We start from the raw sequence: 16,916 nt of genomic DNA, 5'->3' as shown, positions 1-16,916 counted from the left end.
ACTAAATTCCTTTCAATTCACTTCCAAAATTTAACTTGGTCAACAAACATTGCTAATTTATGCACATACATATAAACACTTTTTGTTGCTCTGAACAAGGTGGGATTACTTTTATAAGAATAGTTTACTCGTGTTTGCATTCCTGCATGCTGGCTTGGGGAACTACAGGAAAATGTAACTTGCACAACTTGTACACCTTATAGAGAAAAGCAATTAGATTTATAAACAAACAAAGCCTATAACGAAACCATGCCACCTTACTTTACAAAAAATAGTTATATAACTTGTTTACATATTTAAACATCGCCTAGATCAGATAACATTTCAGGAAATGTAACCTAGCCTCATATCTGTAGAGCTTTTCTAGTGTTGAAATTTAAATTATGGGCTCAGCAAAAAAATGCCCGAGTCAAAAAGAAAGTTCGCACTTTATATGGCTAGGCTTATAAACAAACAAGATCTACAACAAACACATGCTGCATTACTTTACAAGAAGAGTTACATAATTTGTTCATATATTTAAACACCGCCTAGCTCAGATAACATTTCGAGAAATGTAATCTAACCTAGCAGCGTATCTGTAGAGCATTTCCAGTGTCGAACTTTAAATTATGAGCTCAGCAAAAAAATGTACATGTCGAAAAGAAAGCTTGCACTTTATATGGCTCATCAAATTCTGGGAGTTTTCAATGTCCACCTATAAATAGTTTGCCTTCGTAGTGAACTTGACGTGGGCTTTGAATATTTGTGCGTTGTGTCTACCACGTTCATTTATAACAGAAGCAGTGCTAACATGTTTTTGCTTGCAGTCTCCGATTGCTCTATGCAGGCTTTCTCTACTTCCAACTTTCATCAGGTTTTGTCGCAACCCAAGTCTGAGCGCAGTAGAAACTGGTCAAGTGTTCTATGATGTTCCGACTTTCAGCACCACTTTTTGTAATACTGGTGAAAAGTATGTATAGGCAATAAATTATTGCACAAACAAGCATATTTACGGCACCTGAAAGACTAAGCTATGACGTCAAGTCATACTAACTGAAAATTAGGCATAGTGCCTCAGGCGCATCTCCCTCAGTGTTTAATGTATTGAATATGTTGAAAGCAAAGACTGGATTGAAAAATTAAAACCTGTTTTTTCTCGAAAAGTTCTTGCTTTACGATATCTAGCTTAGAAGCTATTGAGGGCTTCTCCTAATGCATGCTGCTTAATTATACTTGTGAAAGAATAAATTATACAACAAACTCCACTAGAATGCCTTTAAGTTGATGTTGGAAGTGCCTGACAACAAAGATGTAGCTCAATCATCACTGATGAGTGCATTTAAGGTGCAGGAACTTCTTGAGTAGGGAAAGAGCAGCGGAACAGTGCAACTGTCTATACAAGTGGAAGCCACTCTGACTACACAAACAATTCGACACAGAAGCACACATAGCCAGTGTTCAGTGTAGCCGTTTCCAAGAACGACAACAACTAGTAAGCCAAAACTGAGGGCACTGTAAAACAAAGAAAGCATTCTTGAAACTGTTCTGTGGACAACTACACATACATGAACACAAAAAAACATCGTCTGCCGTGGAGGAACCAAACATGTTCGTATCAAATGCCTAGCAGCTCATCTCTGAGAAAAACGGCAACACTTTGCTCATGCTATGAAAGAAAGAGCCAACACTTTGAACTTGCAAGCCCACAAATGTTCATATACAGGAAAACTATCATTGTCCGTAGCAAAGCATCTTTCTCTGAAGCAGCGCAAGGTCGTCTACTTACGAGATGAGCTGTACAGGAGTTTAGTCTTGAAAACAAAGTGTAAAATGTATTGCTTTCAGTGCTAACATAACAGAATGACATTCAAAGGAACAAGGAACGTAGTTGCTTGCATTGCAATATACATGTACAAGAATGGTGTCCACACTTAGTAATGCATCACTGGTATCCGCTTTTAACACTAAATGTTTTATTTTCTGCTCAGCTTGCAGAAAGAGAACAAATGCCACAGCATTTTGCCATTAAACCAAAGGAAAAGAAGGCACACCAGGCAATATAAAACAAGTACCTAGATACAAGACAGGCTTAGAGTTGCACATCATGCCTCAAGCAGCATTGTTTCGTTTGCACAGATAACAAATTTCCAAATTCTAATATGTACAATCAAACACCTTTAGAACGAAGCACTTGGGACCTACAAAATTCTTCATCATGCACGTCACTTCGGTGCAAAGGGCGTGCACTGTATCACTTGCAATACGGCAGGCTAAACCCATTCTGCAAAAGAAGATAATTGACATAAACTCAGAGATAATTGTAAATTAAGTCGCTAATTTTCTTCTGCGCACTACATCAACCAGCATGTGCGACTGCAGCCAACACCACGGTGTAAAGTTCATTGGCATGCTCAGCAGCGAAATATGAGAGCGAACCAAGTCATAATGCTCATTGATTGAAATACAATACTCAGACCACATGGCGGCTGGAGCATTTTGCATCACCGGTGAGCAATAGGTAATTGCTAAGGGGCCAAATGCAGTCACAATGCATTACAAAACCTCTCTAGTGACACAAAAATACATCAACTCGGTGACTCCAGTGCCCACCAGCGGTGTAATATACGACTCTGCCTAGGCACTACCGAGGAGGTTCCTAGCGCGTGTTGTAGGCATTTGTCCCTAGGCCTGCCGGCATTGCGTAATGGGGTCGAGTTTCTTTACTCTCGGACGCTGGCGGCCGGCCCTGTAAAAAGCAGCGGGCACTGACGCCCGATTTGGCGACCTCTTTGTCGGACAGACTGTCTCGCACCTGCGGCGCTCGTGCTAATCACAAGTTGGCGGCTGCACGTCATTATATTTATTCAATCTTGTTTTTTAACAATTATAACAACGTGTCATTATTTCGCCAGGATACCAAAGCGGCAACGGGGACACCAAAGCTAGAATCCGAACTGGTGCGTGGGTTGGAGCTCGCCGAGGCTTGCGCGTGCCAGGGGTGTATAAGATCGACTGTCCGAGATAGCAGACAGCCAATTTTTTTTATGCGAACACCCCTTGGCGCGCTTCGGCCTCCGCGACCTCAACCCACGGGCCGCCCTGCTTCCAGCTTTGATCCCCCCGGTATACCCCTTGGGTTCCCTGGAGATCCTGCGCACAGATGGTGAAAACATATCTCGATGTTCCACTTTGCACCTCAACCTGTACGGAACAACTGCAGGAGGAAGCTCGCGTCACCCCTTTACCTGTCCATCTACGATGCGAACCTCTTTGAGTATTTCTGCGACTGCTGTGCCGTCATGGACGCCACCCCTTTTCAGCACTTCCCCACATACGGCTGGACTCCACTTCTTCAAGTGCCATTAAATGCCAAGAATCTGCCATATCATCATACTTTGCCCCTGCTGGCCTTCCATGTATGCCCCCATGGGTAATGTCCAAAATACGGATACGTCTATCCCCGGAATTTCTAAAAAATCGCGAATACCTACCGTCGGCCTCAGACATTTAACACTTGAATATATGTCGAAAGAATATGACTCCTCGGTGAAAGTGTATACAAACGGATCGGTCTCGTCGTATTCGTCTGGTGCGGCTTTCGTTGTGCCTGCGCATCAAGTGATTCGACGATTTCGTCTGTGTAACAAGACGACTCCAACATCTTGTGGCAATATGAGAGGCCGTTCTATATAATTCGCGACAGCCTCCTCAAGTATGGACAGTCTTCAGTGACGCAAAATCGGCTCTGCAACTACTTAGAGCGGTATTGAAAGAAAGCGCTTACAGAGTGTTGGCTTTTCAAACTGCTGAGCTCTACATTTTAGCGCAAGAAAACGGCCACCACATCCCATTTCAGTGGATTCCCAGTCACTGTGGTATACACGGCAACGAACTGGCCGATGCCGAAGCGAAAAAAGCACTCGAAGAACCAGAGTCACTGCTTGCAATTCCTTTTGCAAGAGTGGACGCCAACTGCCTCCTCTCCAGTGTCATCCGAAAATTGACAGAAAAGCACTGGGACAATCCGGATAGTCGCCACAGACGACTCCAGAGATTGGACTCTACCATGAAATTTAGGCTACCACCGAAAATTAAACGCAGCTGTGCCAGTCTTCTGCACAGACTAAGACTGGGGGTAGCGTTTAATCGCGGATATATGTGCCCCTCATGCGACGCACTGTCTCCAGTCTGTGAGTTGTGCAGTGTGAATGAGACTATAGGTCATGTGCTTTGTGACTGCCCTAAGTACGTGGAAGAGCGTCAAAAGTTGAACAATGACCTTACGTGTCTCGACAGTCCACCGTTGTCGGAGGTCGTTATTTTAGGCCCTTGGCCAGACGCTCAATCGAGTTTCAAGGCCATCCAGGCGTTATTGAACTTTTTTAAAAAGTACGGGCCTGGACTGTAGGCTTTGAGCATGCCAAATTGCTTGCCATATGATTTACATCCTCCTTCTCTCGTCACCGTCACCCATCATGGGCCTCTTTCTTCCCTCTTTCTTTCCCTCTTCCCCTTCCCCCAGCGCAGAGTAGCTGGCTAGAGGAATATACCTCAGGCCGACCTCTCTGCATTTCTTATCATTAAACCTCTCTCCTTAAAAGCCAGCCGCGGGGCGCGGCCAAGCTTTTGGTGACGTCGAAATGACGACACGCTCCTGTCAAACATCTTGCAACCGAGCACGTCGTATGCTAAGCGCCGAACGCGACGGGAATTGGGAAGTTTGGAGCGATCATACGCTCGTGCGAGACCGGGTTCGCATGGCGCGTCAGGTGGATTGGATTGGATCCAAGCGGCGGCTTTGGTCGTGGAGTGGCACGTTCGGATCCAATTATAGTTTAATTCTAGAAAACGTCGTTTGCGATGGGAACTTCGGCTGTTGCATTGGCGTTGCTTTAGGAAGAATAAGAGCAGTGGAGGTTCGAAACGCGTTTGAAGACCGAAAGTGAATACCGGCGTCTCTTTCGTTTCTCGAAACAAATAGTGCGTTAGTCATACGCCGAACTGGACCCATCATTGGGTGCCAGCGAGCCACTGGAATGCTGTTGTTGCCTCTTGAAAAGTGCGCCACTGTTCCCGTGGATGGATAGATGGAAGGATGTTATGAGCATCCCCTTTGGAACGGGGCGGTGGGTTGCGCCACCAAGCTCTTGCTATTATACTGCCTAATGTCCTACCTAGGTTAAACAATGAAAAAAGAAAAAAAAAACACTATGAACTACAAGGCCCAAATTTTCTGATCCCCTATTGCGAACGGTGCTTTCGTACGTCTCCGTCTTTTGTCGTTTCCCTACTTTTCTTCCACCAATCCTCCAATCGCCTCTTACTAATCCCTAATGCGGACATGTTTGCTTTACCACTGCTCCCTCTGAACCCAATGGCTTCAAGGAGGCCAGTGGTGCCTAAATCGACCGCTGGGTAGACGTCTTCACATTCTAATAAAACATGCTCCGTCGTTTCCCTAGCTTTACCACAGCAAGCACATGCTTCTTCTTCTTATATCTCGCTTTATAGGTGCGTGTTCTAAGGCATCTCGATCTCGCTTCGGAAAGTAATCAGCTTCCCTTTGATTTATCATAAATGGTTTCTTTCCTGATTTCGTTTTTTTCCTCTTAAGTAGTTACTCATGGCAGGTTTCTTTTCCATTGCCGCCACTCATGAGATTATTTCAGCCTCTCTGACTTTCCGCTTGACGTTCTTTATTGCTGTGTTGCCCGCCCTACAGGCCACAGATTTGCTGGCAAACCTCCTTGTTCTTCTTCTCCAATGTGAATCAATGTCTTTTATGTAAAAATTCCTTAACACTCTCCCAGCCCATTTACTTTCTTCCATATTCCTCAGCCGTTCGTCATACTCAATTTTACTGCGAGCTTCCCTCACTTCAAAACTACTCCAGCGCATAGCACCCTGCACAACTTCATTTGTAGTTTTCCCGTGAGCGCCCGATGCGTGGTGACCCAATGACCTTTGGTTCCCGTCGAGTCCTGATTGTACCCCTGATTTAAAGCAAACAACCGCATTTCCAAAAGTAAGTCCTGGAACCATTACGCCTTTCCACATACTTCGGAGGACCTCGTACCTATTGTATCCCAATAGCGCTCTGTGCTTCATTATCGCTGCATTTCTCTTCCCCTTTACTGTTAGGTTTTTTTTTCCTGTGTTTCTATATATCTATTGCCTTCGTTTATCCATATACCAAGGTATTTATATTTTGTTACCTGAGGTATTTCTTGGCCCTGTATCTCCACTGTCTGTTCACTGTTTTCATTGAATACCATAACACCTGATTTTCTAACACTAAATTTCAAACCTAAATTGTTGCCTTCCTGTCCACAGATATTAGCCGGACGTTGCAAATCACTTTGCTTGTTAGCTAGCAACACAATGCCGTCCGCATAAAATAAACCTGGGAGTTGCTGCTCTACTACTGTACCCGCATGTTTGTATGAGAAATTGAACCCGATATTACTTCCTTCTAGCGCCCTCTCCATCCTCACCATGTACATCATAAACAGCAGCGGGGATCAAGGGCACCTCTGCCTCAATCCCTTGTTGATATGAACTTTCTCCTCGCCCTTCCCATTCAACGCAAACAGTATTTTCTAGGTAAATCTCCCTCAAAAGCTGTAGACAATCGTTACCTAAGCCTTCCCCTTCCAGAATATCCCACAGAATGTTGCGGTCTACATTGTCGTAGGCTCCTGTAATGTCTAAAAAGGCCACATACAACGGTCTGCTTTCTGCTTTTGATATTTCAATACACTGAGTAAGAACAAACAAGTTATCATCCAAACGCCTACCTATTCTGAAGCCATTTTGAAGCTCTCCCAAAATGCAATCATTCTCTGACTGTGCTTGAAGCTTTAATTTGAATTCTGTCTTTCTCACCCTTACCTTTATAAATTAAATTCATTCTACTTTGTCGCCAACTGTCTGTTATTCGTCTATCTTTTAAAGTTTTTTCCACTGCTTTCACCAGACCTTTTTTTACTTTTTGGTCCTAGTCCATTGATCAGCCTAACGGGAACCTCGTCTAGCCTTGTGGCTGTGCGCTTAGGAATTTTCTCTTCCGCTTTCTTCCAGTTTAAATTTGTCAGCAGCAGCTCCTTTTCCACTTGGGTCTCTTTCATGCTCTTTTTTTCTTCAAATACAACCTCGTCATAGCCTTGGAAAGATTCGGCTGTTACTTTTCGTATGTAATTTATTGCCGCTTCTCCTTCCAGTCTGTTTTCATCTTCGTCTAGGTTATGTTGTTGCATTGTGGCTGACTTCCTGCCTAATAATTTTATGTGGTTCCAAAATATTCTAGGCGCGGCCTTCTTTTTGTCACGTATTTCTGACAACTAACGTTCACTTTCACATTTTAATTTTGCTTGCACCAGTATTTGAACCATAGACTTTTTCTCCCAGTATATTTCCCACTTACTGGTTACTACATCCTGCGGCAACTGAGCCTTCTTTGCCTGCATGTGCTCTCGAGATGCTTTCTGTCGTTCGGCGATCGCTTCTTGTACCTCCTTGTTCCACCAGCTTTTCGGTTTCTTTTTTCCTTTCCAACGGGCATGTTGTTTCTCTCCGTAGTTCTGTCGTTATTACACTTAGAATCTCACCATATTCCCACTCTTTACTTGGCCATTTGCCAAGTTCTTCCTCAACTCTAGTTACTATATTTGCTATTTGCTCAGGTTCAAATTTGGACTGGCCAATTTGCTCTCCTTGCTCTATTTCCCAACTACATATCTTATTTTCAAAATCATGCGTTTATGGTAACTCCCTATGCTGCTAAACCCTTCCTCATCGATAACCATTTCTCTCAACTTATCATGAATTCCTTCTGTCATGAGACAGTAATCAATGGTTGATTGCCGGTTTCCCACTTCCCACGTCATCTGTCCTTCACACTTAGGCACTGTATTCACGACAACGAGGTTATGTTGCTCACAAAGGTCTAGCATTGACTTCCCATTATTGTCGGTATAGCCATCTAAATCATGTATGTGGGCATTCATGTCACCTAATAGTACAATTTCAGCACCATTCCCGAAACCCTTAGTATCAGCGCTTATGCATTCCACTAACTCTTCATTATCCTCTGTGCAATTTTTCCCGGTCCAGAAATACGTAACGCCCAGCCAAGTTTCTTTCCCACTCATTGTACCTGATAACCAAATATGCTCTTGACATTGTGAATTTACTGTTTTCCATTTGGCTCCCTGATGGATGAGCATTCCGAATCCCCCTCCCTTTCTTTTCAACTTAGTTCTGTTGCGCCCCTTCCCAAACATAATTCTCAATATCTGGCGGCTCTTCTGAGCCTCTGAGGTGCGTTTCTGTAACCGCATACACACCTATTTGTTCTCTGCTCCTCAATCTCTGCCCACTTTTCCTTACTTCTGCCGCCCTGCATGTTTATGTAGCCTATTGCATGGTGAACTCTTTTTCTTGCTTTCCTCCTTTTTCTGTTATCGACGGCGATGCTCTTCTGATTTTCCCCTAGGGGACCTTCATTACTATCTACTCTGACCTCCTGAGCGCCCGCGGGCCCCCTAAAAAGGCAACAGTGTGACCACCAAGTCGCCAGTTCACTTCTCGTGCCAGCCTGTAAATGAAGTGGATCCCGCCTCGTTTAAAATTAGTCGTTTGTGTACGCGACACCACCTAGGGACGACGCTGAGAAACTAATAGTTATAAATTGTAGTAGTCACACGTATTACTATTTGAAAACGTGTTTTAGCTTGAGAAGAAGAAAATATATATTTTAAAGATTTCATTCATTGGAAGACGAGAAACAGTTCGTTTTGTAGGATACTGTCTGCAAGGAGACGACAAACGAGGCAAGTAAACTTCCGGAGAGTTCGCCGCTTGCCGATTGGCTGCCCTCTCCATCCTGTTTTCACAAATTTTGCATACTGCCACTTTGTGACGTTGCAGCAGCGGAACAGAACGCGTATCGAACAAGGATCTCCGATCGCGCCCCTGTTTTTCTTTATTTTGTTTTTGTCGTCTTGCGTCGTCACACACACACACACACACACACACACACACACACACAAACACACACACACACACACACACACACACACACACACACACACACACACACACACACACGCACGCACGCACGCACGCACACACGCACGCACGCACGCACACACACGCACGCACGTTAAAGCTTGGTAGGATGCGGATCATCGGTAGGCAGTTGGTGCTTCCGCTAGGCTGCACTATTCTGTTCGTGTGCCCGGGCTGCAGCGTTGACATGATGTAGACGAGCTCGTTCCCTGTTCTGCGGCGGCGTTGCTGATCGAAAGCTGCCTCCTCTTAAGGAGTACATACGACGCGTGGTCTACCCATTTCGGAGCCGGAGAGAAACTGCTGCGCGCGCGCTCAGCTGCGACGGAGAGCAACGACGTCACCACTGGCGCAGCTAATACAACACCACCAAGATAGCGCAAGGCCTTTTCACTCCGATCCATAACTTCATGTTACCTGGCCCGACTAGCATAGAATCTAATACTTCTCCAACTACCTCGGTCATGTACTAATTCTGGCCATGTTGTTCCTGCAAACTTCTTCATCTCATCCGCCCACCTAACTTTCTGCCGCCCCCTGCTACGCTTCCCTTCCCTGGAATCCAGTCCGTAACCCTTAATGACCATCGGTTATCTTCCCTCATCATTACATGTCCTGACCATGCACCCCATTTGTTTTTCTTGATTTCAACTAAGATGTCATTAACTGGCGTTTGTTCTCTCACCCAATCTGCTCTTTTCTTATCCCTTAAAGTTATACCCATCATTCTTCTTTCCATAGCTCGTGGCGTCGTCCTCAATTTAAGTAGAACTCTTTTGGTAAGCCTCCAGGTTTCTGCCCCGTACGTAAGTACTGGTAATACACAGCTGTAATACACTTTTTTATTCAGGGATAATGGCAACCTGCTGTTCATGATGTGAGAACTCCTGCCAAACGCACCCCAGCCCACCCTTATCTTTGTGATCATTTCAGTCTTATGATCCGGATCCGCGGCCACTACCTGACCTAAGTAAATGTATTCCCTTACCACTTCCAGTGCCTCGCTACCTATCGTAAACTGCTGTTCTCTTCCGAGACTGTTAAACGTTACTTTAGTTTTCTGCAGTATAATTTTTAGACCCATCCTTCTGCTTTCGCCTCTCCAGGTCAGTGAGCATGCATTGCAATGTGTCCCCTGAGTTACTAAGCAAGGCGATATCATCAGCGAATCACACGTTACTAAGGTAGTCTCCATTAACTCTTATCCCCAATTCTTCACAATCCAGGTCTCTGAATACCTCCTGTAAACACGCTTTGAATAGCATAGGAGAGATCGTATCTCCCTGCCTGACGCCTTTCTTTATTGGTATTTTCTTGCTTTCTTTAAGGCGGACTACGGTGGCTGTGGAGCCGCTACAGATATCTTTCAGTGTTCTTACATACGGCTCGTCTACACCCCGATTCCGTAATGCCCCCATGACTGTTGAGGTTTCGACTGAATCAAATGCTTTCTCGTAATAAATGAAAGCTATATATAAGGCAGAACTTTTTTGGGCTAGTTGGTGCATGTTACTGAAGTACTAAAGCGCCAAACAGACGACACAAGAAGAGACACGGACGAGCATGAGTTGCTAGTAAAGTTGTAAAGCAGTAAAGCATCACTTGTTAGTAAGGGCTCGTCCGTGTCTCTTCTTGTGTCGTCTGTTTGGCACTTTAGTATTTCAGTGATTATATATAAGGGTTTGTTATATTCCGCACATTTCTCTATCACCTGATTGATAGTGCGAATATGGGCTATTGTAGAGTAGCCTTTACGAAATCCTGCCTGGTACTTTGGTTGATAGAAGTCTAAGGTGTTCCTGATTCTATTTGCGATTACCTTAGTAACTACTTTGTAGGCAGCGGACAATAAGCTGATCGGTCTATAATTTTTCAAGTCCTTGGCGTCCCCTTTCTTATGGATTAAAATTATGTTATCGTTCTTCCAAGATTCAGGTACACTCGAGGTCATGAGGCATTGCGTATACAGTGGGTAGGGTGGCCAGTTTTTCTAGAACAATCTGCCCACCATCTTACAACAAATCTGCTGTTACGTGATACTCCCCAGCTGCCTTGCACATTTGCATAGCTCCCAAGGATTTCTTTACTTCTTCCGGCGTTATCTGTGGGATTTCAAATTCCTCTAGACTATTCTCTCTTCCATCGTCGTGGGTGCCATTGGTACTGTATAAATCTCTATAGAACTCCTCAGCCACTTGAACTACCTCATCCATATTAGTAATGACATTGACGGCTTTGTCTCTTAACGCATACATCTGATTCTTGCCTATTCCTAGTTTCTTTCTTCTCTGCTTTTAGGCTTCCTCCGTTCCTGAGAGCACGTTCAATTCTATACATATTATATTTCCTTATGTCAGCTGTCTTACGCTTGTTGATTAACTTCGAAAGTTCTGCCAGTTCTATTCTAGCTGTAGGGTTAGAGGCTTTCATACATTGGCGTTTCTTGATGAGATCTTTCGTCTCCTGTGATAGCTTACTGGTATCCTGTCTAACGGAGTTGCCACCGACTTCTATTGCACACTCCTTACTGATGCCGATAAGATTGTCGTTCATTGCTTCAACACTAGGGTCCTCTTCCTGAGTTAAAGCCCAATAGCTGTTCTGTAGCTTGATCCAGAATTCTTCTATTTTCCCCCTTACTGCTAACTCAAAAAATTAAAAATAAATTATGGGGTTTTACGTGCCAAAACCACTTTCTGATTATGAGGCACGCCGTAGTGGGTGACTGCGGGAATTTCGACCACCTGGGGTTCTTTAACGTGCACCTAAATCTATAGGTACATGGGTGTTTTCGCCCCTATCGAAATGCGGCCGCCGTGGCCGGGATTCGATCCCGCGACCTCGTGCTCAGCAGCCTAACACCATAGCCACTGAGCAACCACGGCGGGTACTGCTAACTCATTGATCGGCTTCTTATGTACCAGTTTCTTCCGTTCCCTCCTCAAGTCTAGGCTAATTCGAGTTCTTACCATCCTATGGTCACTGCAGCGCACCTTGCCGAGCACGTCCACATACTGTAGGATGCCAGGGTTAGCGCAGAGTATAAAATCTATTTCATTTCTAGTCTGGCCATTCCGGCTTCTCCACTTCCACTTTCGGTTATCCCGCTTGCGAAAGAAGGTATTCATTATTCTCATATTAGCCCGTTCTGCAAACTCTACTAATAACTCACCCCTGCTATTCCGAGAGTCTATGCCATATTCCTCCACTGACTTGTCTCCAGCCTGCTTCTGCCAGCTTCAATGCCTACCCTGGCATTGAAGTCGCCCATCAGTGTAGTGTATTTTGTTTTGACTTTACCCATCGCCTATTCCACGTCTTCACAGAAGGTGTCGACTTCCTGGTCATCATGACTGGATGTACGGGCGTAGACCTGTACGACCTTCAAATTGTACGTCTTTTTGGGTTTCACAAGACCTGCCACCCTCGCACTAATGCTGTAGAATTCCTGTATGTTACCATCTATGTCTTTATTAATTAGGAATCAGACTCCTAGTTCTCGTCTCTCCGCTAAGCCACGGTAGCACAGGACGTGTCCGCTTTTTAGCACTGCATATGCTTCTCTTGTTCTAACTTCACTTAGCCCTATTATATCCCATTTACTGCCCTCTAATTCCTCCAAAAGCACTGCTAAACTCGCCTCAATAGATAACGTTCTAGCGTTAAACGTTGCCAGCTTCAGATTCCAATGGCGGCCTGTTACGACCCAGGTATTAACACTCTCTGCTGTGTCACAAGTCTGACCGCCACAGTGGTCAGTTGCTTCGCAGCTGCTGGGGACTGAGGGCCGGGGTTTGATTGTTGTATTCATATAGGAGGCTGTGGCCAAGTACTGCACCAGGGTGGCCAATCCTGCTCTGCTGAGGGAGTGCGTTACCTGTCCTGGTCACCGGGATCAGGCCGCACTCCAGGCCTGTTTATGCAATTTTCTCAACACGCGGATTTTTTTTAATCCGGTGGAAAATTGCGCGGCACGGGGATTTGTACCACGGTCCTCTTGCCCGCGAGGCGAATGCTCTACCTCTACGCCACCGCTGCACCTCTTTTCAGGTGCAGCGGTGGCTACCTCTTCTTAAGGAATACATGCGACGCGTGGTCTACAGATTGCGTTGCCGGAGTGAAACTGCTGCGCGCGCGCTCAGCTGCGACGGAGAACAACGACGTTACCACGGGCGCAGCTAATCCAACACCACTTAGATAGCACGAGGCCTTTTCATTCCGATCCATAACTTCATGTTACCTGGCCCGATTAGCGTAGAATCTAATGGGCATGCTCCCGAGTAGGCAAGAGTGATTCTGACGTCACCGCTGTCATCACGCCAGCCTTGTCAATGGAAATTTCAGGCCAAGAAGCGTGACGTTACGGGTCGGAGTAAACAGGCCTTGTGCTATGTAGATGTTAGCTAATCGTGCGCCTCTTCATTTTCGCGCATGCGCATAGGGTTGCGCCGGAGGAGTTCTCCGTGTACAGGCGACCGTACCTGCGTGACATGCACATTTTCGCTGTAAATGAGCGCGGGATCCCGTGATGACCTTTGGCTAATAGTAGGGTGAAACTTAAAACAATAAAAAAAAAACGCGCAGGAGGGGAGGATGGCGGCAATCGTCAAGAGATGCTTAGCTGAACATCCAACCGAAGGTGGTGGGGGGTTTCATGGCAGAAAGGAGGGACACCACAACGGAATAGTGATACAGGGGACGAGAAAGCTTCATGCTGAACAATTGCATTCTGTTCAAAAAAATTAAGGTAGGTAGGTAGGAAATTCGGCAAAACATTAATATAAACATGCGTTTGCGGAAGCCACCGCTCCGTTTTTATGAAACGCTCATATGATCCATCTACACGCTTGAGTTTACTACAGCCGCGGCTCTCGTGTGCTTGACATACGTGTCATGACTACCGCACAAAACGGGCATTTGGTACAGCAAGAACATCCTTTATTGACCATATGTCATGTTAAAAAGAAGGTAAAGCAGCATCGTTTCTACCAATTTGTCAGACATAAGATGGTACTTATTTTTATTTCACTAAGCAGCCACGTCAATATAAAGTTAAAAAAAAAAGACAGATGCTATATCAGAAGGATGAAAGGTGACAAAAAGAAACACTAAATCACACACGCAGATTTATCCACACTGTAATATAAAATTCACCGATTACCAAATATCTAGAAGGCTCTACATATACCAGAACACCTACGCAATGCCTACCGAGTGAATTCAAAACCTGGAAACTAATACCTTAGAGCACACCACGGTTTTGGTGTTGGTTTCCGATTTAGAATCGGCTGTGGGGACGTCAGCTTTGGAAACGCTTGGCACCGCCGCTCATGCAGATGTATGCGACAGCGGTAAACGCACATTTGGAACAGTTTCACGTGGAACCTGCCGTTGGCTCCCACGAACTTCAGGGCGGGATTTCTGCAACTGCAGGAGGCTGCGGGATTGGGAACAAGAGTGGAGAGACCATACATTTACTCGTGCCAATAAAGGACGTCGTCAAAAGATAAAACGCGAGACCAATCCCCCCCCCCCTCCACTTAGAGCCCACAGCAGTACTAACAGCGCGGCTTCGCGAGCCCGATAAACGTCGAGGTGGTGCACAGTGCGCAAGACCTGTTGGCGACAGTCGTGTACCGACGAGGCTCGTAGCGGTGGCCGTAGCCTTGGCGAATCCAGGAGACACGTTCCAGTTCACCGGTATAGACGTGCCTGAACTGCGCGTGCAACGCCATCAGCGCGGGCAGCGCCCGCACTAGTTCGCGTCCCGACCTTTCCACGACGGCGAAAGGAAGTCGCACGTTCGACAGGAGGCACAAGTAGCGCAAGTTCCGCGCTTTCGTCACGTCGCGCATCAAACGGTCGTCGTCCAGGCGCAAGCCGTCTCCCTGAACGAGCAGAGCAAACAGTCGGTGATTGCCGGCCAGCAATAAGCTCAGCGCAGCGTAGCTGCTTCGTCCAAGGTCGAAGTCGCGGCCGCACAGCCGCAGCTCGGTGACGTCGCAAGCGTTGACGAAGGCGAACCAGTTCAGCTGAGCCGTGTACGAAAGCGTGAGCCTTTTCAGACGAATCAGCTTCTCGGGCAGCGGATTTCGGCGCTCCAGTGGGCGCAGAGAAAACGCACCGTCCCTGCAAGGCACGCACGAGTCCTTGGCGATTCCAACGTAGTTGGCGCGCACATCGAGCTCTTCGAGCCTGACACACACCTTCGCGAGCGACTCCAGGGAGAAGCGCTGCCCCATTAGGAAACAGGGGGCCACCGAAAGGGCCCGCAGTCGGACAAGGCTCCCCGGGAAACGAGAGAAGGAGGCGCTTTCGGGAAAGTGGAACGCATTCAGGTTGAGCTCGGTGACGTTGCCGCAGGAGTACAACAAAGTCGCGATGCCGTCGCACAATCTGGGTGCCCCTGGTAAATCCGGCTCTGGCAGGATCGGAGATACCAGCGTCAGGGCTCTAACTGTTTTCCACGCGCAAGCAGCGGCGACAAAGGCGAATTTGCGCGCGGCCGTGACGTCAGTTACGAGGATAACCTGCTTCTGGGTGCCCAACCATCGGCGACTACGCGCGAGGTCGTCGAGCCAGACGCAGCTGCAGACTTCGTCCCTGCAGTCTACGGCGACGTTGCCACACAAGAGCGCGCTGCGCTGCAACTCTAGGGCGCGTTGCGGCACGCTCTCGGTGCACCTGCGCATCGTCGTCACGTCTGCGTCTGTCGTGAACACGAACGTGTGGAGCCACTCTGTGCAGTCCGTTGCGGCGAGCGTCGAGCACTGCTGCACCGAGGTCCCGCAGGTGTCCTTCACGGCGTGCACGTGAAGGCGCCGCAGTTTCCGGCATCGGCGCAGCACCAGTTCCAGGAAAGGGTAGCTGGGGTGCTCGTCGCTCTCCACTTCCACGTACATGTCGGACAGCGGCGCGCTCAGGGCGAACGAGAAGCGGCCTGCTTTCGCCCCCTCGAAGCAACGGTGCAGCCTATCGTCGCAGCGCAGCGTCCACTCCAGCCTCCGCAGGAAAAGAAGGCACCGGGTCGAAAAAAGTGCTTCGAGGTCCAGCGGGCAGCGGACGCAGCACAGTTCGGTCAGGGATGTACACATAACGATGCACTGAAGCAGCTCCGCAGGACGCGCCACGACGCAGTCGTTCAGGTACAGCCTCCTCACGTGCGCGCATCGGCCTAGCTCGAGGAGCCATCGCAAGGAGGCCGCGTCGCTGTGGGCGTCGCATCGGATGGTCCGCAAGAGTGCGACGTTGTCGACAGCTAGCTCCTTAAAGTTGGGTCCGATGTCACCAACGTTCAGGCGCGACTCTGCGTCGAGGTACTCGAGGACATGCAGCCATGCTTGGCCAGGAAGGTGCCCGAAATCGTGGTTTCTCGACGCCCCTAGCATTGGGAGGCCTTGGCTGGGGCGCCGCGGCAGCCGATAGCTGGAATCTTCCATTGCCAGGCGATACTCTCGTTAGACATAAAGGGAATGGCCAAAAGAGTGAATCCGGCTCTGTATTTAAGAAGTTTTGGCACCACGTGAGGCCGTGCCTAGTACAGATAATAGCGCAGGCAACACCTATCTTTCGGTCAGATACGTTGACGATTTCACCATTGCAGCGCTCTAAAGAGACATGCGCAGTAACCTGGAGCACCGGGTTAGGCTGCAGCGATAATTCTACCGCGAGTGCTAACATATGGAAGATTCTGGGCGCCCAGAAACCGGCTTACAGCATGGAAAGCGCAAGGATTCACATACCACAAACGAAGAGGCATACAGAGAGAGAGAGAGCGCTAATTGCGACCGAAAGGTTTATGTCCAGGTCTATGGAATAAATACGGGTAGATAATGAACGGGGATTATAAACAGAGATTACCCACC

The 16,916-nt window shown here is 47.2% G+C and overlaps 1 protein-coding gene across 1 annotated transcript; it reads right to left on the bottom strand.

Annotated features, from left to right (window-relative positions):
• Nucleotides 1-14,054: 14,054 nt before the first annotated feature.
• Nucleotides 14,055-16,570, bottom strand: LOC142592573 (uncharacterized). Its single transcript, XM_075704099.1, has one exon. The coding sequence runs from the start codon at nt 16,488-16,490 to the stop codon at nt 14,610-14,612; it is 1,881 nt and encodes a 626-aa protein (XP_075560214.1). The 5' UTR covers nt 16,491-16,570; the 3' UTR covers nt 14,055-14,609.
• Between the last annotated feature and the right edge of the window lie 346 nt (nt 16,571-16,916).

Source organism: Dermacentor variabilis, chromosome 9, assembly GCF_050947875.1.
Source record: "Dermacentor variabilis isolate Ectoservices chromosome 9, ASM5094787v1, whole genome shotgun sequence".
Taxonomy (NCBI): domain Eukaryota; kingdom Metazoa; phylum Arthropoda; class Arachnida; order Ixodida; family Ixodidae; genus Dermacentor; species Dermacentor variabilis.
Note: the sequence above shows the minus strand (reverse complement) of the source record. Positions and strands in the feature narration are given on the sequence as shown.